Source organism: Gopherus flavomarginatus, chromosome 9 (genome assembly GCF_025201925.1).
Source record: "Gopherus flavomarginatus isolate rGopFla2 chromosome 9, rGopFla2.mat.asm, whole genome shotgun sequence".
In the NCBI taxonomy this organism is placed as follows: Eukaryota; Metazoa; Chordata; order Testudines; family Testudinidae; genus Gopherus; species Gopherus flavomarginatus.
This window is the reverse complement of record NC_066625.1, coordinates 22,002,943-22,029,178: the sequence shown is the minus strand read 5'-3', so window position 1 is coordinate 22,029,178 and position 26,236 is coordinate 22,002,943. Positions and strand designations below refer to the sequence as shown.

At 38.2% G+C, this 26,236-nt stretch overlaps 2 protein-coding genes across 2 annotated transcripts in view; both read right to left on the bottom strand.

Annotated features, from left to right (window-relative positions):
• The window catches only part of MRTFB (myocardin related transcription factor B), a 435,216-nt gene that overhangs the window by 246,164 nt on the left and 162,816 nt on the right, over positions 1–26,236 (bottom strand). The gene's annotated exons all lie outside the window — the stretch shown is intronic.
• Positions 537–26,236, bottom strand: ERCC4 (ERCC excision repair 4, endonuclease catalytic subunit). Its single transcript, XM_050967713.1, has 11 exons — positions 25,993–26,236; positions 24,085–24,265; positions 19,295–19,490; positions 17,429–17,636; positions 13,429–13,609; positions 12,939–13,067; positions 11,753–11,863; positions 8,314–8,902; positions 6,192–6,284; positions 5,335–5,447; positions 537–2,257 (listed from the first exon to the last, which is right to left on the bottom strand). The coding sequence occupies exons 1-11, from the start codon at positions 26,164–26,166 to the stop codon at positions 1,524–1,526; spliced, it is 2,709 nt and encodes a 902-aa protein (XP_050823670.1). The 5' UTR covers positions 26,167–26,236; the 3' UTR covers positions 537–1,523.

The window sequence follows — 26,236 nt, the reverse complement described above, 5'->3', positions numbered from 1 at the left end:
TTTATGTATGTACAGTAAACACTAAAAGACAGTGCACAGTAAAAATCATGAGGCCAAAAATGTCAAATTCAAATACAGCAAATATATACATTTTTCTGTACTGTAGTACACGCAGGTTTCAAATCAGTGAATTGCTAAAATATATATTACTCTCAAGTGGTACATAGTCAAGACTTTGTAAATGTCAAATGTTAATGCATTAGTGCAGGGGTAGGCAACCTATGGCATGCGTGCCAAAGGTGGCATGCGAGCCGATTTTCAGTGGCACTCACACTGCCTGTGTCCTGGCCACTGGTCCAGGGGGCTCTGCATTTTAATTTAATTTTAAATGAAGCTTCTTAAACATTTTAAAACTTTACTTTACAGACAAGAGTTTAGTTTTTATTATAGACTAATAAAAAGAGACCTTCTAAAAACGTTAACATGTATTACTGGCACATGAAACCTTAAATTAGAGTGAATAAATGAAGACTCAGCACACCGTTTCTGAAAGGCTGCTGACCCCTGCATTAGTGCTTAGTGACTGGAAGCTGCATTTATCCCCATGGGCAAAAGCAGGCTCTGAGATGCAACTGTCATTTCAAACTTCTGCACAGAGCGTACCTCTTTTATAAGAGGTGACACAGAAATTACTGGAGAGAAATTAGATTTCTACTCCTATTCTGTGCTACCTAAAAATGCTAAAAGTCAGCTCTCAGGTGAAAAGAAGCAGCAGCACTGAATCTATGTATATATCTTCCATTCAAGGCACTCAAGTGCAAAGTATTAAGACATTTAATAGATGTCAGGTTTTAAAAACTGTTCACTTTTCAAGAAAGCTTCACTTTTGAACAATAATTTTATATGCTAGAAAAAAGAATCCTTTCATACAACAGAAAGACCAACAAACCCAAGAAGGTGCCACTTTTATGTATTTCATATTTCTCACCAAAACAGAAACTTCTGATAGGAAGGAAGATTGTCAAATTAATGAGTCATCCACGGTTATTTTTCTTTCAACAGAGGCACAGAATTATGAGCATTTTAACAGCTGCCCCACTGTCAATGGAAGAGCTGTAATTTAAGGAATTCATTGTTGACAGACAGGGTGGTTTATGAATATTAAGGGCAAAAGCAACGTATTATGCAAAATGGCACTCATATTCCACCAGTCTGAAATTTAACACATCTTCACTTATATAAGTCAGTGTACATGTCTATAGCCACTTCTCTTATTTTAAGAGACTCTTCTTCAACCTTTAGCACCTGATTTTGGTAAGTCCTAAGACACTCTTCATTTAAAGCTGAACTACTCCAGAGATGGCAAAGAGATTAGGCAGAATAAAATGATGCACTAATTAACCCTGTTTAAAGACAACTTGTCTTTTGTACACAAAACTTGTTTTCAACAATAAAGACCTCGGGAATGTTGAAATATGGTGGAATGATATTAAAAGGACACAACAGTCTATACCAAGAAAAAATTAATATCTAATAAACTTTGCCAAAGTACTATTTAAGGCACATCAGTATGGCCTAATTAATCATCTTTTGGTTTTCGCTTTAGAAATGGCCTCTGCATAGGATATGTGAATGAAGTCATAAAGCTGCTTAGCACTAATAGCATTGCCCAGAATTTCTAAGAGTTTGTCCTGTGATAGAGTAACCAGTTCCGAAATGCTCTTAACATGGTTCATTAAGACACGGCAATTTTTGGCATTTACACCTGGTATTTTTAATAAGAAGTCCTGTGGGCCAGGGTTATACTTGTCTGACTCAGGAACGATTTCAGAATCTGCTGTAATGGCCATTGCTATTGCTGCATCAGGCTGTGGCCTGTTCTGTTTCAACTCCTCAAACAACTCAGCAGTGGCATGGGGAGACGGACACCACAGAATACGTAACCTTGGGAAATGAAGAGTAAGGAGGGTGAGTTTAGAAGTAATATCGTTACTGGAAATCTCTTGATGTAGAAAGCCTCGTGAAGTGAGAGAGAAAGATTTGCTAGGGTCGAATTCAATCAGAAGAATTGGTCGCTTATAATAACGAGACATAGAAATGCATTGGGAATAGAGCCTCCCATTATTTAAAGAACCGATCAAATCACTGATACTCTTCCGCTCTATGCAGATATCAGGGGTGAGAATGTAATCTCCAACTTCCAAAGTAACAGGTTCAATGTCAATACCACGACGATGAATCAGAGATGGAAGCTCACTGCGAAATTCTCGCATATCCACTATTATTGTCTGTTGAATGCTCTTCTGGTCCTGTCCACCTAATGAGTAAACCATTTATAGTGAATCTCTTTCATATGAGTGACGTATGATTTAGGTCTTTTACATCTGTATCTATACAAATATATATTTACCACTGTATTTTGCATAAGACCACACATTTAAAATTCTGCAAATACTTTTATAAAATCTCAGTGTTCAGGGTTTGTCATTTAATTAAGAAATTAGAAAAATCCTACAACTCAATATGTAGTATAGTTTGAATATTAGGGCACTAACATCACATCCAGAGTGTTGGGTTTTTTTTAAAACCTCAAATTGGAAAAACACCTTAAGGATATTTTATTTGCTTTCATAATGGATGGATACCACCCCTTCGATCCAGAGATCCCAAGTTTAGTATGGGATTTACTATACCACTGAATCAGCCTATCACTAACTAGCAAGCACCTACTAGACAAAGTTTTAAAATGCAGCTGTATTGAGCATATATAAGAATTTACTAAGAAGGCTTTGCAAGATCTGTGAGCATTGTGAGAGGAATTTAAACTACAGTAAATGGCTATTGAGTAATTATGATTCAACTGGCTGATAATGAGAATTTTAATCCTTCTGCAGACAAAAATCTATGTAAACACACTAGGCAAATGTAGACAAAAAAAGTTGTACTCAAAGAAAATTATGATTACTTTACCTTAAACTCTAAAAAGCAAGGAACATTGACAGTTTGGTATGTACCTGCTCATATTTACTCCCAACCGTCCGCCACCCAAATGGGATAGTTTATCATATTATTGATGTATCTGGGCCTTTACATATTTGCAGGAGGACAAGACCCCACCCTTGAATATAAACAAGTTTGGGTCCAGAGCTAGTATAGATGGGGCTGGGAAAGATATAAGTGATGGAAAGCTAAGTGAAACTAGCAAGTTTTAAAGAGGGATTTAAAAGATAAAAGCAATTTTGTTTCTGACACAAACTAAAGTTCTAGGTGTGGGTGGAGGGTGGTCATTATTAAACTGAAAGTGGGAGGAGACAAATGGAGCATAATGGAGAACAGATTAGGTAGAGCATATGGCAAGAGAGGAATGCTGAAGGAAATGAGAGCCAAGATGTAGGCAGGGAGCTGTGAAGATAATGGCAGGGGCAAAGATGAGAACAAGGAATTTGAATTTCTAAGGAAAGGAGAGAAAAAACAGTGAAGAGATTGAAATAGAGACAAACATTGTCAGAGTGGCACCAAAAAAAGATGATTTTTTTTTCTGCAATGATTTGGATAGAAAGCTGAGAAGACACACATATTGAGGATGTATTATGTATCTATTCTTTGCTTTGTATCCAAAACACTGCAGCAAAAATCTCCTTCCTTTTGCAACCACTCTGACAATATTTCTCCTTTATTTGAATCCCTTCACTGGCTTCTTCTCTTCTTTGAAGAAACTATTTGTGGAACACTCAAAATTAATGAATACATTTGCTTTTGAGGATGAAAACTAAACCTTAATCTTCCATCAATAGAGCTGTCAGTTGGCTGAATTTGCACATTTGTTAGGTATTGGCTGAATTCTGTTTACCATAAGCACAGTCCTTTCTACCAAGTTTTTGGATATTCATATTAGTTTTCCTATATATGCTTATCTTTCTACATTCTAAGTAGTATATTCTGTGTTCAGTTTGCAAACGAAACCTACTCACTCTATAAGTCAATGGGAATTATGCACATCTATCAAAAGAACAGAAGGCTCTGATGCCCAAATTTTCTGCTTTAAAAGAACAGCACCACTTTAAACTCTCCCCCTTCTTAAGTCTTCACACAGCAGGCATCATTCACTCTGGCTGAGAAGAAATAAACAGGCCTCCTTACAGAGTCAGTTAATACAGCTACTTTTATCAGTCAGAGAAGCTGGCTGTGTGAGCTGCTCAGCACTGCTTCCTGCCACCTTTCAAAATGTATAGCAGCGCTTCTGTGGCACTTCCAAACATCACTTGCCCAGGCAACTAGACTTTCAGTCAAAAGAAAGATTTTTTTTATAAGGCAGTGCAGGACATTTAAGCGACAGACCTGGCTCTGCATGCAGATTAGACCAAATTTAGTCCCAGAACAAGTGAGTTCAGCTCTTGAAGATAATGGGAATTGCACCCACTGTCAACACAGCTGATTTTCACCTATGTATTTTTAAATGCTCTGACAGGTATCTTGAAGCATTATGCCAGGCTTTATACAAAAATCCTTTTAAATGGCACCCAAAGGTGTGCTAAGCACTTTATAGACACAAAATGAGACAGATTCTTGCCTTGAAATGCATGTGGTGTAAGTAGATAACACATTCACAAAGGTGTTCAGAGAAAGGATACAAAACAAGATGACTATAAGCAAGAATTTAGTTACACTTTAATCATATTCTAACTTGTTCTTTTATCCTTATGAGCTGATCTTTTAGATAGTTAACTTCTGCATGTCTTTTATAAATTTGAGCCTTTGATTAAAAAAAAAAAAGCCAGCCACTTTCCCTCTTACTGCAGCACCTGTAGCCTTGCCCTGAGGAGTTCACCCTTACACCGATTTGTGTTCACTCTCCTCCATGCATTGACTTATATAAAACAGATGCATCTTGCGGAAAGATATTGCTGTCACTCCCATTCTCTTTCTGCGTTAAAATCTCACAATGAGAGAGAAGGGACAAGTTCTTTTGCCCACTGAAATCAACTGGAGTTTTACTATTACTTTAACAGATGAAGGATTGAGCTCTTATCAATCAATTTGAAACATTAACTGCATAACTGCAAGTCATGACATCTTCCCTCTAATCCAGGAGGATAGGATGTGACTTTCTACAATACTCAGCCACAAAGATGGTTAGATTTACTACATGCCATTTCTACAGTGATCCAAGGTTCTCCATTTTCACCTCTAAAGGGCAGGGTGCACTGATTCTGTAGCACTTTCTAGGCTCTGAGGACAGAGATCTGAATTCAAATGCCAACATGTTACTGCTAGACCATTAAGAGCATGCATGACAGATTTCTGAAATAACAATATGCAAGATATTTCTGTCAAACACCTCTCATTATATAACCCAAAGCCCTACAAGTAGCTCCAGGAATTGCTAAAACTCACCTGCTTTGCGTGTGTCAGTAGAAATAGTTGCAGAAGTAGAATCTCTTATGAGATCCAAGTTTGTTTCATCTCTGCCTTCTCTTTCCTCAGGGATAACCATGCTGGCCTTCTCTCTAAAGAATTATTATCAGAGGAACAGACGCATTTGGAATTACTTGCATTATATTTCGTAGCTATTCAGGCCTGGGTTTTCAAGGATAAAAGTGTGACAAAAACATTTTCTATCTAGCTAACAGCAACAAAGAACTCACATTGTTTAGCATTGCCTGCAAATCTGATCAGAATTACAATTTATTTTAGCTTTCAGGACATTAAGGACCAGATTCTGATATCGTTATTCATCATGATTAGTACTTTACTCTGTGAGGAGCCTCATCTGATTTGTGTGGGATTCCTCCTGAAATAAGGCACTAAACACGTGACATTAGCATAATCTAGCCCTAAGTATCAGCACAAACATTGAACTCTGTGGTATCATTCCAAAATTTAATGCTCTCTTCCTCCCATGAAACTATATAAAGCCATGAAAACCCGCACAAGTTGCTAGGTATCTTGCAAAACTTACTATTCCGGAAACCAAGAACAAACTTTAAGCTAGTTTCCCTTACAACATTGGTACACAGCTCTGAATATCATCCAAAAGGCTGCTTGAGCCTGTCAAATTTCCAACTTTTTGGGCAAACAGGTGTTTCAGAAGAGGACTGTGGAAGATTCTCTGATTAATGTTGAAAAAATAGTAAAACTGGAAGCTTATACAGACATTTTACATAAATAAGAAAAAAAACCTATATTTAAGAAGTGGACATAAACATGAAACAGTTGATGTACTAGAAAGCTAGCAAGCCCACTTAAGTTACCGAATGAGTTTTTCAAAAGCTTCTTTTTCTTTTCTCAGCACAGTGAGATAGCGCTGTTCTTCTGTCGAACCTCCATATATAAGGAAATAAACCCTGTAGGTCAGGAAACAATGTACTTCAGGTCACAAAACACACAATTTTATCCTGAAACCAACATGAACATCAGTATTGGAGACAAGCAGCTTTAAGTGCTTGAAAAATAAATATTTGACTAAAAATAGACCCCACTATTTACACTTCTACTAAAGTTTAACAGATTAATTTTGATCAGTTTGAGTTCTTCTATCCAAAAAACTCCCCTTTTTCCAAAAGAAGGATAAGTGTTAAACTCTGGAATGCAACTGGAGTGGATGAGACAGTGCCCTGCTCAGAGCTGGTTTACAAGACAAGCTAGTCCTTTTACAAAAAGCAAGGAGGAAATAAAAACTGAGAGATAATGTCTTCCTTGCAGTTACATGCAGTCTTCTCAGAATGATGTTTATAAAATAAATGAAGAGGTGGGAATACTTTAAAAAAAGCACTACGAAAGAACATAAGTTATGAGAAAAACAACAAACTGAGATTTAGTATAACTTCTCTGCAAAGGGAATCATCGGGTCCCATTTTGCAAGTGTCACATTCACCACAGCCATCATGTATTTTGCATAAACACACGTGGACAAGTTAAGTTTCTATTCTATAAACATGCACATAAACAACTCATTGATTCCTGTAATTAGTTTGAAATATTAATAAAACTATCAAAAAATGTCTTCAGCAGAGCAGCGTTCAATTTTTGCTGTATCAAAATGTCAGGCAATTATGTCAGTTAATATTCTTCTGCACCTCTTCCAACATTGTGTGGGAAAAGCTATTGGTTCTTGCACCTATGTGATGTTTACTGCATCTGGCTTTCCTGCCCTCTCCTGAAGGATTAGGGTTGACATGATTTGACTGCCTGCAACTCCAAAAACAGGAGCAATAAATTGGATAATTAAAAATAAGATACATCAACTAATGGCCCAGCAGCTACACATTTAAAATATCTTATGATTTCTGCAATTTTAGGTACACTCTTAACCCCACCCTCCCCAGCTGGACCTTAACTCACTATTAGATATACATTGCTTTCTCTATAAAACTGTTCTTTCAACTGCAAGGTGTACACATTTATACTCGTATAGTAAATCCTCTTTAAATTCACACTCTACCTTATTGCAGATTAACTTGCAGTAAATTATAGCCTAACCTTGCATGAGAGAGGTCAAGCAGTAATTCAAGTTAAGAAGATTGCACTAGCTCAAGAGGGCAGAGAGCATTGTGTTCAATTTTACCTTTTGCATTTCCTGATATTTTTGCATTTAAGTTTGTATCCTCTACGCTACAATAAATGCAAGTTTTGCATTTTATCAATTTATCCACAGTGAACAACTTACATGGAGCTATTTCCATCATCTCTCTTCCTCCCTCCCCACCATGTTCAAGATATAGCCAAGTGTTTTCTTGATGACATATTTGAAGCATCATTAACATTAGAAAACTTGAAGCAGAATGATCCTAATTTCCTAATCATGTTTCCTGTACCTGCCCTAACAATATGTTTCTGAATAATCTGCCCAACAGCAGGGTTAGGTTTCAGGATGTGTGTAAAGAATAAACTCTCAGAAGGAGCATACAAATATGAAAACGGAGGAGCTTGGTCGGGAAGCAGAGAGAATTTAGCAAACTCCCTTTGGATGTACAGCCAACATGAAATATTTTATACATACCTAGTACTATACCTCCCCTACACCACCCATGAAGAATATCTACAAGATTAAATGGGAGATCTCTAAAGCAGGGTACAATATATGCAATTGATTACTGGTGTATTGATAAATTGTTAAGGGGGTTTGACATCCATTGGAGAAATAAAATTATACATATAAAAATTTTTTTAAGAAGGGTAAATTACAGTCTACATGTTCAAATTTTAAACTGAAAAAGAGACAGATTAGGAATTAGATAGAGGAAAACTAAATAAAGCCATTAATTGATTTTCTGGGTTCACTTCCAAAAGATCTCAACATTTTTTTTTTGGTTTTGATTTTTTCAAGAGCTAAAATTAGAGCAACAGCATTCTGTTATTACCAAGTCAACTTGCCTCAAGGGCTTCCCAGGCCTGCTTGCCTTGTAGACTTCCAGTTGCCGAACAAAAGTTAGTTCTGCATCATACATCACTACATATCTTGGTTCCACTTCATGCAATAGCCGAGTGAGAGCATAGGGGTCACTACAACCCTGCAATGGATGAATAATAGTTAAGGGTTTTTTGAAGATACCATAATAAGCATCTGATGCTAAATTTAGATGGAAATCTTCAGGTTTGGTTTCCTCTATATTGATTTCTTCACTGCTGCTTAATTCCTTATATCCCTCCATCTCCTCTGCTATGTCTTCCTCCTCTGTTTTTCCCATCATTTGGGTTAAAGTCAAGTCTTGTTTCTTCATGATTTTGTTTTGTTTTGAGGAGGCCTCTACTTTGGCTTTTTTGGCTTGAGGTCCTTTGTCTGATTTGGCATTTCCTTTGGACTGGACAGCTTTTCTATCCTTAATCCATGCTTCTGCAGCTCTTTCATCCTTCCCAAAAGTTTTGTTATAGAGCCTCATTAAAAGTGCCTCTGCTCCAGCAATAATATACTCTCTCAGTTGTGCACAAGTTCGGTCATCACTGGCACAAATAAGCACTTGCCCTGCAGTCAAGAAATAATATTATGTTTATAATTTGTTACACTGCACTTTTTTATATCCAATTACAAGAATCCTCTTGGGCAGAGATATAAATTGTTTTAAAATGATCTCAGGAGTACGCTTGCCAAATGTCTTTACACTTTTTACTAGTTGCTGCTCTGGAATTTTTGGGACAGTCTAAGTTGTGTGATTTTTTGTTTTGAACTGAACAAAAATCAAAGCACAAAAAGTCAATGATAGTTCATTGTTCTTTACTCCTAAACTGTCAGAATCAGAAATGTTTTTCTTTTGACCAATTGAAATGAGACAGATGTAGCATATAGTGTAACTATTTTTTTTTTTTTTGCACCCTGGAATGAAATGAAAAACACCACATTAACTGAACCTGTTCTAATTTTCAACCATTTCCATTTGCATTAATGAGCCCAGAACACACAAAAGCACATAATGCTATTGTCGTTTGAAGTCCCTGACTGACTCTTTTTGAAGACTGAAGCTTCCCCACAAGCTGCTTCAGGTGGACTCCTCCTCAGCAAGGGGTGGGGCCAGCTGATGCTATCATAAGAGCACGAGGGGAGGGGAGAAAAGAGCACTTGTGCCCCCTCATTGTCTCCCAATAGAATTTGGTACAGTTTAGGGGAAGGATAACTCGACAAAGAGGTGAGACAGTAAAGGAGTTAGTCAGGAGCAACTATGCGCCACCCCCACAATCCAGCATCTACAGCACTCAGGGGATAGAGGGGTGCCAAGTAAGGTGCTGCACTCTCACAATGGTCCAAGCTTCACAAGATGGAATGAGTTGTAGCTCAACTCCACCAGATTTTCAACCCAGAGCAAGATCATGGTGTCCCCCCAAACCTGGAAAGGCAGCTACACTATTAGGAAGTGCAAGTGAGACACACACACTCTTGTGTAGCTCCTATGGCTTTGGAGGATTTATTGAGGGGGAGATCTGCTTGTCAAATGTTTAAAAATACTGTAGGACTTCCTCTTCAGAAGGCTGGAGTATGTACAACTACTACAGGCTTACAAATAAGGTATACTAATTGTTATGGTAATTGACATGACCATGTAACAATAGACAAATATAGTTATTTCAAAGATTCTAGTTGTTTTCATTGTGGTACAATGGGGGTTAAGGGTGCTTGGGTGACCTTAATTAAGTATTGGCATCACTTGAATGTTTGGGTCTGGATTGTTTGAGGATAAAGTGGAAGGTTAAGGCTGAACTTCCAGAGTAATGTTCGTTTTATATTTTTTATTGAGAAAGCTATTCTCAAGGATTTGGGGGATGAAGTTAGAGTCTTTAATCTTTAAATACAGGTTAATTAAGTGTTTTGTCTGGGAAAAGTTATTTTCCACATATGGCTTAATCATATATCCTCTACCTCACACTTAGCAATGAAGAGGAGAGGAATGTTTTCACTTCAGGAGCTTTTGTTGGGACCAGTTTTTATTACCTGTATCCTCTTTGAAATATAGATATACTTGTATGCAAGAGACTTAATTAACTTTGCAGAGACTACACACCTAGTCCATCCCTTCATTGATATTTCACTATATACAAACTACTAGAGGGGTATAAACAGAGTCTGCCTGTCCAGGAAATATCTTAACCTAGGTAGATTGTGGCTGGGATTTAAAAAAAAAAAAAAAAAAAAAAGCAGCACATGATTTAGGAGCACAAGTTCCATTAAAACTCAATGGACCCTGTGCTGCTAAGTCACTTGTCTGTTGTGTAGACATAGCCTTTCTACCCATATAACCGTGTCATTCAGGGACTCAAAGAGGTGTGAGCCCTAACCAGACTTTTGCTGCCACAGCTATGTCGTAACATAGAGGCAATTATACCAGCGTAACTGTGCTTTTACCAGTATAGCTTTTTTCCTCGCTTGGGCAGAAGGTTATACTATATTGTTACAAACCACTGCTTTCTTGGTATAGCAGTATCCACATTAGGACCAATTTGCTGATATATATCAGCATTCCCATCCTGGCAAAACACTCTTACAGTAGACAAATCTGCAGTGGTGCTACCTCTAGAATCTAATTGATTAGGAATATAGGCTCCTAACCTGTTTCACTTCACAGATGTCTCTAATCAAAAACCATAAGAGATGAGTGAAGGTGGTGGTGGTGGGAGAAGACAGTTGTGGTAAAAAATTTAATAGTCTGTACTGTTTTATCCACTTGACTACCATATCTATGTTTGGTTGGCTTAAGAGATATTTTTTTAAGGCAGGCATGCTCCCAACTTGTAGGTATGTCCACAGGTTAGAGTCCCTGTGTGCATTCTTAGCGTCCTCCAGGTGATATGCATAGGGTTGCTCCTTAAAGTACTTGGTGGCAAAAAAGGGTGGAAGAGGGCCTGACAGGGAGCAGAGAGCGTCCCCTACCAGGTCAACCAAGGCAGGAGAAAGGAAAGATCGGGGGAAGCCACCAGGGCTAGTGGGGCATGGGAAAAAGAGGCATATTCGAAATGAAACGAGAATAAGAAAATGGACAGTGAAAAGATAAGATGGTGGCAACCATGGCATCAGGAGATAGAGTGGGAGAGGGCTAGGATGCCCACATGCCAATCATAAAGGTGTAGTCAACACAAAATGTTGGTTGCAACACTGATTTTAAGTTATGGGCTTTCACAGGTTAATGTGTTCAAAGGCACATTTCAAGTTCATGAATTTACAGTGCTTTCAAAAGCTCATACCTTTTTATTTTACACAGAACTTCTCTCAAATTCATAAATATTACACATCTAGTCCTTTGGTAAGATATATTTCAGAAACTTAATTGCAGTTCTGTTCTCTTAAAAAACAGATTAACCAAATGAGAAACATTTAGTCTTCTCTCACCTGGCCCACCAAGATGCTCACTGTTGTTGTTCTCAGATTCAATCTCTTTCAATACTTCTCTTAAAGCCTCCCACTTTGGGTTGCTTTCTAAGACCAGTTCCCTTTTCAGTTCTGAAATACAATAAAGGAGAATTAATTTAATATAGCAGCTTTCACAGTCAACATATTCCTAAGAGCTTCAAAATAATGAGTTAGATGCTGATAATGTAATGGCTCTTGGCAAATTCAACAACAGCCCACATTTGCAACTTGTTATGCTGGGAGGTGGAGGAAGGCAATAGCTATCATATAAACCTATTTATAAATAGGAACAAATGCTATTTTGAAACAAAGATAAACGTTCATATTTTACTTGTTTAATTTAAAAACCTCTTAATTATAAGATTGCTTTTATAACAGTGGCTACACACACACACACACACACACACACACACACACACACACACAAAATGAAAATAACATCAGACTAATATTAAACTAAGCATTGTAGTGGCTCAAGAACAATTTTACAGGACCTCCACCAGCGACCTGCTGTGCAACCTGGGCAAGTCACTAACTCTCTGTGCCTTTGCTTCCCCTCCCATTTTCTGTCTTGTCTTGTTTACTATAAGCTCTCTGGTGCTAGGACTATATCTCAATGTGTTAGTACAGCACCTAGCACAACATCGTCCTGATCTCAATTGGGTTATCTAGAAGATACTGTTATACAAACGTACAGAACATTAGAAACACCAGCATAGTTTTGTAAACTGAACTAACAAACCAGTGAATTCATGCCTTCTTTCTGAAGTTATGAATCTATCTTTTTAAGTGTAGCAGACTAAGAACTTTTGATTATATTTTAGATTTATAATTAGCAACAGTAGATAGTCCTGCATGGAGTAAATTCATGTTTCTAGGTAGTCGGTGTGTGCTTTGCCTCTAGAATTCCTTACAAACTACTAATGTTACCTAACATCTATATGAGGCTTTCCAGTAGTAGACCACAAAATACTTTAAAAAGTGGCTAAAGCACAACTAATCCCCCTTTTACAGATGCGACTCTGACATTTAGAGATGAAGTAACTTGGTTGAAGAAGATTTTTTGAAGGGATCTTTTAGTAAACATACTTCAGAATAAAGACAAATTCTTTGTGAACCAAAAACTCAAATTCAATGAAGTCAGCATTAGAAATGCTCACAATACCTTTTCCCTCTTTTATATCCATTTTTTCGGACACTTTGCTTTTCTTACTTATTTTGTCATCTGGAATGTGATAAACTCTCGCTCGAGCATTTACAAACATTGAAGTACTCGAATCAAGAAATAGCCATCCTAAAGGTGGAGGAAGACAATATTAATAGTCAATTAGGCATTTGCAACATGCTCACTTCAACCCCCTCAAAAAAAGAAAGCCCAAAATCTTTGCTCTGAAACAGTTGTACTACATGCTTGTTATATAATTACTGTCTTTGCAAGATACAACAATGCAAGTTTCTGATATATTTTATACATTAAGTAACAGCAGTTAAGTGGGAGGGTGAAAGCATTAACAATCTATAAAACCTCCGTCCTTATGGCTAAGTACATAAGCTTAATTAGAAACTTTAGTATGGGTTTTTGACTATTCAAAAATAAATCAATCGATCAAGGTTTCACTCATGTATTAACTTCTAGGATGTTATTCACCTCATACCTGAATTCTGACCAAATGCTTTTTCAGTTGCTCTCAATGACTCCACAAGGTTAAGAAAAGTGACACAATCATACTGAGTTAGATACTGTAGCAAAGTACGCAATATCTTCAAATCCTGAACCAAAGATTTCGTCTTAGCTCCAAGTTGGTGCCAAAGAGGATCTAAATAGTGACGAATTGTCTAGAAATATAAATTGGAAAGTTAAATGTTGCAAAACACAAACTGCAGAAATCTATGCTGGAATGCATCAGCAGAGCCTCATGAAACTTTTAAGATTGTTTTTTGGTCAGGAATTTATTGTTCATTCTTCCCTCCCATGGGGGTGTGTGTGGTTCCTGCCCCAGGAGGGAGGAGAGGAGACCCTGAGTGTATGTGTGGTGATTCCTGCCTCCGTGGTGTGAAAGGCCCTTAATGGGGTGGTTGCAGAGCAAGTGTATCCCCCACTCACCCTGGAAAAGTGGAACCTGTGTTATGGGGCTGGGCCTGGCATCCTGCTCCAGGTGTTGTTACCTGTTAATACGGGGTAGCAGTACCACTCACTCAAATTTGGCCTGACTGCTTCTTCTGTCATGATGATAGAAGGGTGGCCAGGCCAAACCCCAGTGGTGCTGTGGACACGCATGCCAGGTCACAGTGCCTGGAGCTGGGAGCTGCCACTGCAGGGTAAATTTTTCATTTTATTTTGTTTTAATCTTTGTCTTATTTCATATCTCCAAAAAAACCACAGGGTTCTACACATAAGCCCCTTTTCTTTGTAATAGATTTAGGGCCTGAATCAATATCCACTGAATGTTTCCACTGACTTTTATTGAGATTCAACTAGCTAGAGACATAAAGGGTAACAAGAAAACACTCTATGAATAAATTAGAAGCAAGAGGAAGATCAAGGACAAGGCAGGTCCATTATTCAAGGATGGGGGAAGGGGAACAACAACAGAAAATATGGAAATGGCAGAAATGCTAAATGACTTTTTTGTTTCTGTTTCCACCAAAAAGTTTAGTAGCAATTGGGCATCTAACTTAATGAATGCCAGTAAAAATGAGGTAGGATCAGAGGCTAAAATAGGGAAAGAACACGTTTAAAATTACTCAGACAAGTCACATGTTTTCAAATCACCATGGCCTGATGAAATATATCCTAGAATACTCAAGGAGCTGACTGAGGAAATCTGAGCCATTAGCAATTATCTTCAAAAAGTCATGGAAGATGGGTGAGTTTCCAGAGGACTGGAAAAGGGCAAATATAATGCCAATCTATAAAAGAGGAATAAGGACAATCCAAGGAATTACAGACCAGTCAGCTTAACTTCAGGACTTGGAAAGATAATGGAGTAAATATATAAGCAGCAATCTGCAGACACCTAGAAGACAATAAGGTGATAAATAACAGTCAGCCTGGATTTGTCAAGAAGAAATCATGTCAAACCAAACTAACAGCTTTCTTTGACAGGGTAACAAGCCTTGTGGATAGAAGGGAAGAGGTAGATGTGGTATATCTTGTCTTTAGTAAGGCTTTTGATACAGTCTCGCATGACTTCATAACAAATTAGGGAAATACAAACAAGATGAAGCGAGTATAAAATGGGTGCATAACTGGTTGGAAAACCATTCCTAGAGAGTAGTTATCAGTGGTTCACAATCAAGCTGGAAGGGCATATCCAGTGGGGTCCCACAGAGATCAGTTCTGTTCAATACCTTCATCAATGATTTCGATAATGGCATAGAGTACACCTATAAAGTTTGCAGACGATATCAAGTTGGAGGGGGGTTTGGAAGTGCTTAGGAGGGTAGGATTACAAATCAAAATGATCTGGACAAACTGGAGAAATGGTCTGAAGTAAATAGGATGACATTCAATAAGGACAAATGCAAAGTACTCCACTTAGGAAGGAACAGTCAGCTGCACACATGCAAAATGGGAAATGACTGCGTAGGAAGGAATACTCTGGAAAGGGATCTTCGGGTTATAGTGGATCACAAGCTAAATATAAGTCAACACTAACACTGTTGCAAAAAAAGCAAACACCATTCCGGGCTGTATCAGCAGGAGTGTTGTATACAAGACAAGAAGTAATTCTGCTCTATTCCAAGCTGATTAGGCCTTACTTGGAGTATTGCATCCAGTTCTGGGTGCCACATTTCAGGAAAGATGTGGACAAATTTGAGATACAGTCTAGAGAAGAGTAACAAAAATGATTAAAGGTCTAGAAAACATGATTTATAAGGGAAGATTGAAAAGATTGTGCTTGTTTAGTCAGAGGAAAAGAAGACTGAGGGAAGAACACGATAAAAGTTTTCAAGTACATAAAAGGTTTTCACAAGGAAGAGAAGGGAGAAAAATTGTTCTGTTTAACCTCTGAGGACAGGACAAGAAGCAATGGGCTTATATTGCAGCAAGGGAAGTTTAGGTTGGACATTAGGAACAACTTCCTAACTGTCAGCATGATTAAGCACTTGAATAAACTGCTGAGGGAGGTTGTGAAATCTCCATTATTGGAGATTTTTAAGAGCAAGTTAGACAAAGAGCTGTCAGGGATGATCTAGATAATACTTAATGCTCCTTGAGTGCATGGGACTGGACTAGAAGACCGCTCAAGGTCCCTTCCAGTCCTACAAGCCTATGATTTTATAGTAATTGTATCAGGCCCATAGTGTCCAAATACAGGTATCATTACAAGTGTACAGAAGTTTTATAACAAAACACATTATAGTTACTTAGCCAAAAGTACCCAAATAAAAACATATTTAATAGTTATAATATTTACAATAAGTAAATGAGTATCTTGGAAATTTAGTGAAATATATGCAATTTTATATAAAACATAACTGAACAATTAACAGATATCTGCATCCTCTACTGCATTAAGTGTAGATTTTTCTTCAAACACAGCTCCTGGGAGAAGGAAACATACCTATCTAATTTCACTTGAGCTGCCTTAGTATTCAGTACACTTTATTCAATGAAAGAAGAAAGTACCATATCATCTTATTCTCAGAATAGATGAGTACCCTAGACATGGGTAATTCTGGTATCTTTATAAAACAAAAACATTTTCTACAGAAAGCCTCATGTTAACATAAAAGCAGAGATAATGAATGTAAGTAAACTGTGTCACAAAGTGAATGCTGAAGTATGTGGTTGTACTCTGCAAGAGGACATCAACCAAGTTGCAGCTTTACTACCAATGGCAATATAAAACATTGTTAATGACATACAGCAACTCGATACAGAAACAAATACACTAGGGTATATGCTGCTTTCCATGCACAGGAAGAGATCCTACTAATAAGAACATGAACATGTTGTCAAGAAAGAAGTACTGTACCCCTTATTATCTCTTCTTTAATATTAAGGACATATTCTGAGCAGAAACTGTACAGCCATCTTAAATCTTTAAAATGCTATTATGACACAGTGGGTAACATAATATATTTTATTGGACCAAATTCTGTGAGTGAGAAAGACAAGCTTTTGAGCTCTTCTTCCACCCTCTCTGTCTCTAATATCATGGGACCAACCCAACTACAACACTGCATACATTAGTACACAGTAACAGATGGTAATTATAAATCTTACTTTCCCATTTGATATAGCTAACTACAAAAAATAAGGAATTAAACATAAGACTAAATAGCTAAAATACAGAGAAATAATTTAGTCTTTAAAATGTTAAAAATTGCCCCATTATTATTATTTGTGTTACCATAGCCCTAGTTACGGAGCAGGACTCCACTGTGCTAGGCATTGAACAAACATAGACCAAAAAGATGGTCCCTGAGATTATAATCTAATTTTACAATGGCAACTACACACAATCAACACTACAGAGTACTACAATTCTCAATTTACAATGGCAATGAGCATGCTGAAGGTGAGGTTTTAAATTGCTTCTAGATATTTTTTGGAATTATAACAGTACATTATTTTAGAGAATGCTAACTAGTAAAGTGACCTGCATTCTTTACAGTTACGTCATAGCAAACAAAAACAAAATTTACCTTGTCAAAAGGTTTTCCAATAGCATTTTCTAATGATAAGTCTTCTACTTCAAGAGCTGGGTTAAAGCGTTTGAGTTCTCTCAGACACACATTCAGGATGTCCAGTATAGAGGTCTGGATGGTGAGCATGGCAGGGGTCATGGATACATGTATTTCCACCACTTCAGGTTTGTGTTTCTCTAAAAATGAATTCACTGCTATATGAAACCTAGGGATAAAATAGCTTATGAAGATTTATATAAGCAGTACAGAATCCTTGTAGGCTTAGTGTCACAATTATTTAATACATTCACATAAAATGAGGTTTAGAATCAGTGTAAGTTAAACCACCATGCTAACTGAAAAGTGCACAGTGTTCTACAGAAGTGAGGGCATTTGCCAGGGTGTATTATCAGCCTCAAGAAACTATGCTTTGATCACACCTGTATTAGTCCTTGTCAAGTATCAATAGAATAACAAAGCTCATACACATAAGGAGATGGAGAATTACAGCATTATATAGTAGAACCTCAATTATCTGGTCTAATTGGGACTGGGGCCAGATCAGATCATCAAAGCTCCAGATAAACTAGAGAATGGGAAAATGCAATGCTGCAGCACCATCTATGGGCCACAGGAGAGATCACTGCTTCTGGCCCTAGTCCTGGTTGTTTGGTAAATATGGAGAGATGGTTAAGGGTGGGTTAGATAAAGGGGGTTGTATTGTATTCCACAGAATAACCATGGATGGGCCAAATCCTGCAGTCCAGTGGAAAGGAAAAATCCCATATCGCAGGCAGAAGAATAGGGTCTAAATCCTGTGTAGCCCAATAAATACACTAGGGTATAGGCTGCTTTCCATGCATAGGAAGAGATCCTACTAATAAGAACATGAACATGTTGTCAAGAAAGAAGTACTGTACACCTTATTATCTCTTTAATATTAAAGCCATATTTTGAGCAGAAACTGTACAGCCATCTTAAATCTTTAAAATGCTATTATGACACAGTGGGTAAGATAATATATTTTATTGGACCAAATTCTGAGGGTGAGAAAGACAAGCTTTTGAGCTCTTCCTCCACTCTCTGTCTCTAATATCCTGGGACCAACCCAACTACAACACTGCATACATTAGTACACAGTAACAGCCCAATAAATCCTGTAGACCCTCAGCTGTCCATACAAGTATCAGGACCCCTTTATAATGCTCCTCTCAGCCATTCTATACCCTAGTACATAGAAGGGAATTAATGTTGATAATGGAGTATGGTATGAGGAGCAGTTGCTCATCTTATCTGCCCCCTCCAAACTTAAGTGCCCATCTTCAGGACTCACTGAACCTCCAACTTGTAGAGGGCATTTCATGATTTAGAAGCAAGAGAGCATTGTGCATAGCCCGTTCACCCTTTCCTGCTCCAATTAGGCACACTTTTGTTTTAGCTGTAGAAGGAAGCAAAAGCTTCTGAAGTTACTGCTTACAGTGGCATGTGACAGACCAAAGGAAGAAAAGGTGAGTGGACCACTTGACAGAATGGGCTAAAGAAACAGTAAAGTGGGATACGACAGATGATTTTCCTATCCAATGCAAAAAAATGTTCTCTGTATTTTCAATGTTCATTGTCTCACCTGGAGTAAGACAAGAGATTTCAATACTGTTCCGGGCTTTGCTCTGACTCACTATGAGACCTAAAGCAAATCAAACTCTGTGCCTTAGTTTCCATCAGTTAAATGCAGATATTCTTTAGACCTATATACACATTTTAAAGATCTTAGCTTTTGATTTAAAGCTGGATATTGAAGACATAAACCTAAGAAAAACTACCACAATCCAAAAAAAAAGACTCTCAGTTAATAAAAATACATTGTGCAGTAGCAAGGCATCTTACCTTGGCCAAAGATAAAGTTTCCGTACAAAGAGATTTCTCATCACTCTTTCCACATGACAAAAGCCAGTATTAAAGGCAATGGCATTGTCTGTAAAAGCTTTGATGAACCCTTTCTTGTTCTTCTGGCGAAAGAGTCGCAAGATAAATGCTTCCTGACAAGACTCAATGATTCTGTGTGCTTTGTATACCAAAATGCCTGGCAGAAGATGAGGTTTTCAAATTACACAAATGGAAAAAAAAGTTAAAATATTGTGTCTATTTTTCCACAAGAATGTTTTATTCTTTAAACATTTTGCCAATTAAACAGCAATAGGAATTAAAATCAAAATCGTCTATCATATGCTGTAAATATGGCATCATGTAGGACCAGTTGAAACAGTTCTCAAACCCCACAAAACAACCCCTTCTCCTGAACACTATAGCTGTGTTAATGAGACATCTTTAGACAAAAAATACTAACACTTAAATGGAAAGGAGACAAAAAAGGAAAACAGTAGGGCTTAATTTGGATTCTTAGAGTTACATTAGAAAATTCTGGAAGTTATCCTAGAAATTTAAGATGCTGGTAAGTTAGATGTTAACACAGTATTATCAAATTGCAATGTAGGGATTTTAAAGGCCACATTATTAATTTATCTACAAAAGGTTGTAACCTACAGAACTGAAACACCTGATGACATTTTGTTCAAGCTTCTTTTATTACTAAAGAACCCCTCGAGACATTTCTTTAGCATATTTTCTATGATTTTCATAGATTTTAACAGCAGAAAGAATCACTATGATTCTAGTCTGATTTCCTGCAAAACACAGGCCGTACAATTTCACCAAGGTAACGTCTATGCTACCAAAAAATGTGTATTTCTAACAACTGTTAAAATGCTAGGGTAGACAAGGCAAGTTGTACTTTAAACATGTGTTAGGTGGTTGAGGTAAACCATATGGACAAGCCTAGGGGTTGCGTCACCCAGTTGAAACTACACCTTGCCTTGTCTAGGATTTAAACCCATTATTTAACACACATTAAAAAGTATTTTTTCCTAGTGAAGACAAGGCCAGTTAAACTATAGCATCTCTTTTAGAAAGACATCTAAATTTTGGTTTAAGGACTTCAAACTCCAGAGAATCCACTATATCCCTAGGTAAGTTGTTCTAATGATTAATCATCTTCCTTCTAAAAAAATTGCATCTTATTTCCAGTCTGAGTTTGACTAGTTTCAGCTTCCAGCCATTGACCTTGTTATGCCTTTGTACATTAAGTTTTGACACTTCTAATCATTCTTCTAGTACTTTTCTGAACTCCTTCCAATTTTTCAACTTCCTTTGCAAAGGACTGACCGTATTTCAGTAATAGTCTCACTAATGTTGTACACAATGATAACACCCTTCACTACTTTTATTCCATATTCCTCTTCTTAAATATGCAAGATCATATTTACTCTCTTCCATTACCTTATCGCATCGGAAGCTTATGTTCAGCTGGTCATCCACCATGATCCTGAATTCTTTGAGTCACTGCATTTCAAAATAGAGTGCCCCCAATCTTGTAAGTGTGACCTACATTCTTGGTTCCTGAATATATGACTTTGCATTTAGCTATAGTAAAATGCATGTTGTTCAAATAAGCCCATCTTGCAATGTGATCCAGATCACCCTGTAGATCTGAGCTGTGCCCATTATTTACCACTCTACCAATTTGTGTTATTTGCAAACTTTATCAGTAATGATTTCATATTTTCTTTCAGCTCATTAACAAAGATACTGAATAGCATTGGGCCAAGAACCAGTAGGACCCCACTAGAAATGCTCTCACAGAATGTGCACTTACAATTAATTTGATATCAACTGGCCAGTTTAATTAATTTAATACATGCTACATTGATTTAAAAACAACTACATTCCTATAAACTGCTTAAAATACTTATCCGTTTCATTGTTCATGCAATGCTGATTATATCTCATCTACTACTACTGTGTGAATTTGTAATAAAATTGCTTGTGTTCTCTAGCACTTAAGAATATAAGCCATATTTTTACAACAGGAGAGAACTCTATCCTGGGGAACAGTGACTCTGAAAGAGACTGGGGGGCATGGGGATAATCAGCTGAACACGAGCCCCCAAGTGTGCTGCTGGGGCCAAAAAGGGCTAATGCAATCTTTGGATTGGTAGACAAGGGAATAATGAGTAGGAGTAGGGAGGTTATTTTACTTCTGTATTTGGCACTGGTGCAACCACTGCCAGAACTGCGTCCAGTTCTGGTGCCCACAATTCAAGGATGTTGATAAATTGGAGATGGGTCAGAGAAAAGCCAAAAGAACGATTAAAGGATTGTAAAACATGCCTTCTAGTAAAAGATTCAAGGAGTTCAATCTGTTTAGCTTATCAAAGAGAAGGTGACTTTATCACAGTCTTGCAATACCTCCATGGAGAACAGAAATTTGAAAATAGAGGGTGTCATTGTTCCTGAAGAAACTTCACCCCTTATCCTTTCTTTAAAGGCATCTGCTTAAGACTCAGACCTCTAGTCGTCACCTTACTTGGAGCAAACTGTTGTGACTCTCTCCTTTTAGATTGGGTATTTAGGTTACAATTCCTCCTTCATTTCATTACAATTATTCCAGCAGGTCTGAGTTTAGTTCAGCACTTGCAACTCTTCTCTCTCATAGGGGTAATGACAGAATTAACCAGTGACCAGGCAGCTTTTGTAAAGCAAAGTATTATTTATTCAGAACAAAAGCATTACAGAGAAAAATAGATCTTAAAAACAATAAGCCATTTACACGCAGTCCTTAGCTTAGCTGGCAGTCATCCATTTTCCACATGGAGACTATGGAAGGTTTCAAAGTCTTTAAGGCCCTTTCCACAAGGCCTGTTCCTCATCATCACAGCATCATGATGGTTTTTGGATTGGGTAAGAGTGATCCCTGTCTCCATGTAAGGGTGGTCACATTATACATTTCTCACTTTGTTTGCCAGGCTTCTTCAATCAGGTCAAACTATAATATGCAATTTCCCTCAGGGGTAGGGTGTGTGGGACTTCTCCAGACTTCTTTATCTGCCTAGGAATTTACATTTATTACCCCTCCCTCACCACAAGTTACCAGTGATTTTAGTTCTTGAAGGAAACTCCTGTAACTCCCCCATGGGACCAGAATATAATCCAAGCTCTTCAAAATACATACAATGTATACCAGCGGTTCTCAAACTGTGGGTTGAGACCCCAAAATACATTGTGACCCCATTTTAATGGGGTTGCCAGGGCCAGCATTAGACTTGATGGGACCCAGGGCTGAAGCTGAAGCCCAAGCTTCATCCACACCCAGGGTAATGGGGCTCAGATTGCAGCCCCCTTTCCCCTCACCCAGGGTGCCAGGGCTTGGGTGCCAAACCCCGCCCCCTCACTTCGCCTTGGGTCACGTAGTAACTTTATCATTAGAAGTGGGGGGGGGGGTTGTGGTGCAAAGAAGTTTGAGAAACCCTGATGTATACACTTGATACAACAATCTTTGAATATCTCATGTATTCATAATATCTATCAGAGGTTTCTTCAGTCTAACAGACAAAGGTATAACAAGTTTCAATAGCTGGAGCTTAAAGCTGGACAGATTAGAAATGAAGAGCAATTTTTTAAACAGAGAGAGCAATTAACCATTAGAACATATTTCGAAGGGTTTTGCTGGATTCTCTGTCACCAGAAGTTTTTTTTAAATCCCAATTGGATGTTTTCTCTGAAAGACTTTCTCTATTCAGCCACAGCTATCGGACTTGAAACAGGAATTAAATTCAGGTAAGTTCTCTGGCCTGTGTTATGCAGGAGTTCAGACTAGATCTCAACTGTCCCTTCTGGCTTTATAATCTATGCTTAGATTATAAAATGTAAGTTTTTTTCATAAAAGAAATGGATACATTGTTTGCATGTCTAGAGATATGAGATACATTTAAAAAGAAATGAGAACTTCACATACAGTTTTTCTAGAATTATTCCATCCTTTCCATTATATCCAATACCATTTCTAATATTCCAACCAACGTGTGTAGCAGTAAATGAAACTCTAATAGCTATGGTCACGCTGACATCTAGTGGTAATAGCATCAAAAGAAAAGAAAGTTATAAATGACCTGCAAAGGATTTTTTAAAAATAGGTTTGTACCTTTTGTTATTTCGTTTGTACAGAGGCCTAAAAGATGGGAGTTGGAAGGTTCTTATTTGTTCTTCAAAACTAGAAATATCAAGACTGTCAAGACTTATCTACCCCGGTTTTGCTGTAGGACCTCTTAAAGGTTCTAACAGAGTGGGAGCTCTCACACGTTTATTGAAGGGATGTAATATTGGATCTGTAACAAAGATTCACTGTCTCCAAAGTGTGCATATATCAATTATGTTTAAGCATTAACAAAATCCAGAATTTTATTTTCTGGCTAAAAATTCCTTCCTCTTCCAATTTTCAATTTTGGGGGTCTTGTGTAATTATTGTACTAGCTCTGCAATCACGAGTGTGTCTTCTAGGCTAGACAAGATCTAAAATTCTAATATTCATAAAACAACTAGAAAAAACACACAATTTTCAAGTCTAATTTATATAAAGCAGAATAAAAGGCCACAAGCTTTTCACATTGCCTTTAACACAGGCATTGTTACTGCAACTTTCACAAAGGCCTAATTCTTCAGCCCTTTCATCCATCAATTGGACTACCCATAAGTAAGGGTTGCAGAACTAATCCCTGTGTGTATAAGTGAAGTAAAAGGAGAATAAATAAAAAATTCTTAGCTTGCTTTCACTAAACTCTTACCAGTTATAAGATCTGAAGGAATTCTATCTGTCAGGAAATCCACTACAAGAATTCGACTTGTTGCGAAGAGAACACCACCTTGTGTGTAAACTTCATATCTACAGTTGCTTGTAATTTCATTGGTAACACGCCGAGGAAGATGAACAACTCCATCTGACCTCAGCTGATCAATAAAATACTCCTAAACCAAACACATGATTAGAACACAGTATTTCACCAGAGTAAATGCTTTGATTAAACAGATGCAAACAATTATAGATTTCTATATTCTTTGTTGATTTTTTGGGGGCTGCCACAAAAACATCTACAAAGCAGTAGCCATAATTTCCTACATAGCTAGATGTAACATATATTTTTCTGGTCAAGTATTACGGGTAACGTTTTCAAAAGCATTCAAGTGACTTAAGACCCTAAGTCTTATTTTTAAAAGTAACTTAGATTAATAGAAGAGTGAAGGACTGTCTTTCTGTTCTGTTTGTACAGTGATTAGCACAGTGGGGTTCTGATCCATGAGTAGGGCTACTATCATAATACAAAGAATATATTTCACCACATACCTGCATTTCAGCAGAGAATAAAGTGACCCATTTGTGTAGTCTGTGTATCTGTTTTTAAAAAGTTTTAACATCCTTTAGGATGAAGGGCCCCAGACAAATGTAATATTGTAATACGTAATCACAGAATAACATGATTATGATCTTATTTATATAGGGCTTTTAAAAATATACACATATAAACTGAGGCTTTTATCAGTCAGGGGTGTGAAAAAACCATACCCCTGACCAACATAAATTTCAATGACAAAATAGCTGGTGTGGACAGCACTATGTTGGCAGGAGAGGCTCTTCTGTGGACAGAGCTAACGCTGCTTGTTGGGGTGGTTTAATTATGCTGGCAGGAGTGCTTTCTCCTGCCGGCAAAGCACAGCTACATGGGAGACCTTACAAAGGTACAGCTGTTCCGCTCTAAGGTCTGTAGTGTAGACATAGTCTAAACCAGTGGTTTTCAATCTTTTGTTGTTTGCAGATCCCTAAAACATTTTGAATGGAAGTGTGGACACCTTTGGAAATTCTTAAAACATAGTCTGCAGACCAGCAGGGGTTCATGAACCACAGGTTGAAAACTACTAGACTAAACAAAAGGGTCACTTTATTCTACACTGAAATCCAGCTGTGTAATGAAATGTAGTAACTAATTAATAGCAAGTATTTGCTTATACAAAATGTTTACAGGTAGCTAATAGGTCAGGTTGCTAACAGTAAAGCAAACAAAGTTTTTATTTGATTGACTGTTCACTAGTACTTGGGTACAGTATTTGCCCAATTCTGTTCAACATACATCTCCATCAATGAAACACAATCTTTAATAACCACTGATCAAGATCTAAGTGTATTGGCAACTTCAGAAGCCCTGTATCTCCTACCATTCTGCTGAGGTTTTGGTTCAGCAATAACTCCTCAAGGCAACTCTCTCTCCCCATCACAACTAGTTCTGGGTACCAAGATGATTGACATACCCAGTCTAGAAAGTGGCCACCACCTGACACTTCTGAGGAAGGAGAACGCACTCTGACTATGAGGAAACACGGGGGTAGGTTTGGGGGGAGAAATCGCACCCCAATCCCTTGAAGGGGGATTTGGGGCAGGTAGATGTGCATGTGAGGGAGGGATTTAAATTGCACCCCACTCGCCGTGGGAGTGATTTTGGGGACAGGGGTGCGCATGTGTGTGTCAGGACGATCACATCTCATTCCCCGTGACGGGAGGAAAGGGTCCCACTCCGGGGAGAGGTGGTTGGGGGCAGGTCGAGGGAACTGCCCCCCAAGAAGAGAGCTGAGGGAGTGTCCTCCCGCCCAAAGGAGCCCAGTAGCCAGTGACTCTCCCCACGCCCCGGACAGCAGCCCCTCACCTCCTCGGCCGGGCTGGTGTTGAGCACTAGCACCAGGCTGGCCGGCTCGCAGTAGAGGCGGAGGAAGCGCAGCAGGATACGGTCGATGCCCAGGCCGCGGGCGCAGATCACCAGCCCGTCTTGGTGGAAGAGATCTAGGAAAACCTGATTCTCGTGCTCCAGCACCGCCGCCATGACCGGCTGCGCTGACAAACCAGCAACCGTTGCGCTCGCGCACCCCAGAAGAACAGAGCGTGCGCACTAG

Bases quoted from the DNA above. Each gene is read 5' to 3' on its own strand.
- ERCC4 (XM_050967713.1), bottom strand. From the start codon at position 26,166: ATGGCGGCGGTGCTGGAGCACGAGAATCAGGTTTTCCTAGATCTCTTC. The intron at 19,491-24,084 runs GTAAGAGTTTAG...ATCTTCTGCCAG, and splicing joins TCCTTCAGATCTTATAACTG to GCATTTTGGTATACAAAGCA. The intron at 17,637-19,294 runs GTAAGATGCCTT...TTTTATCCCTAG, and splicing joins AAACTTTATCTTTGGCCAAG to GTTTCATATAGCAGTGAATT.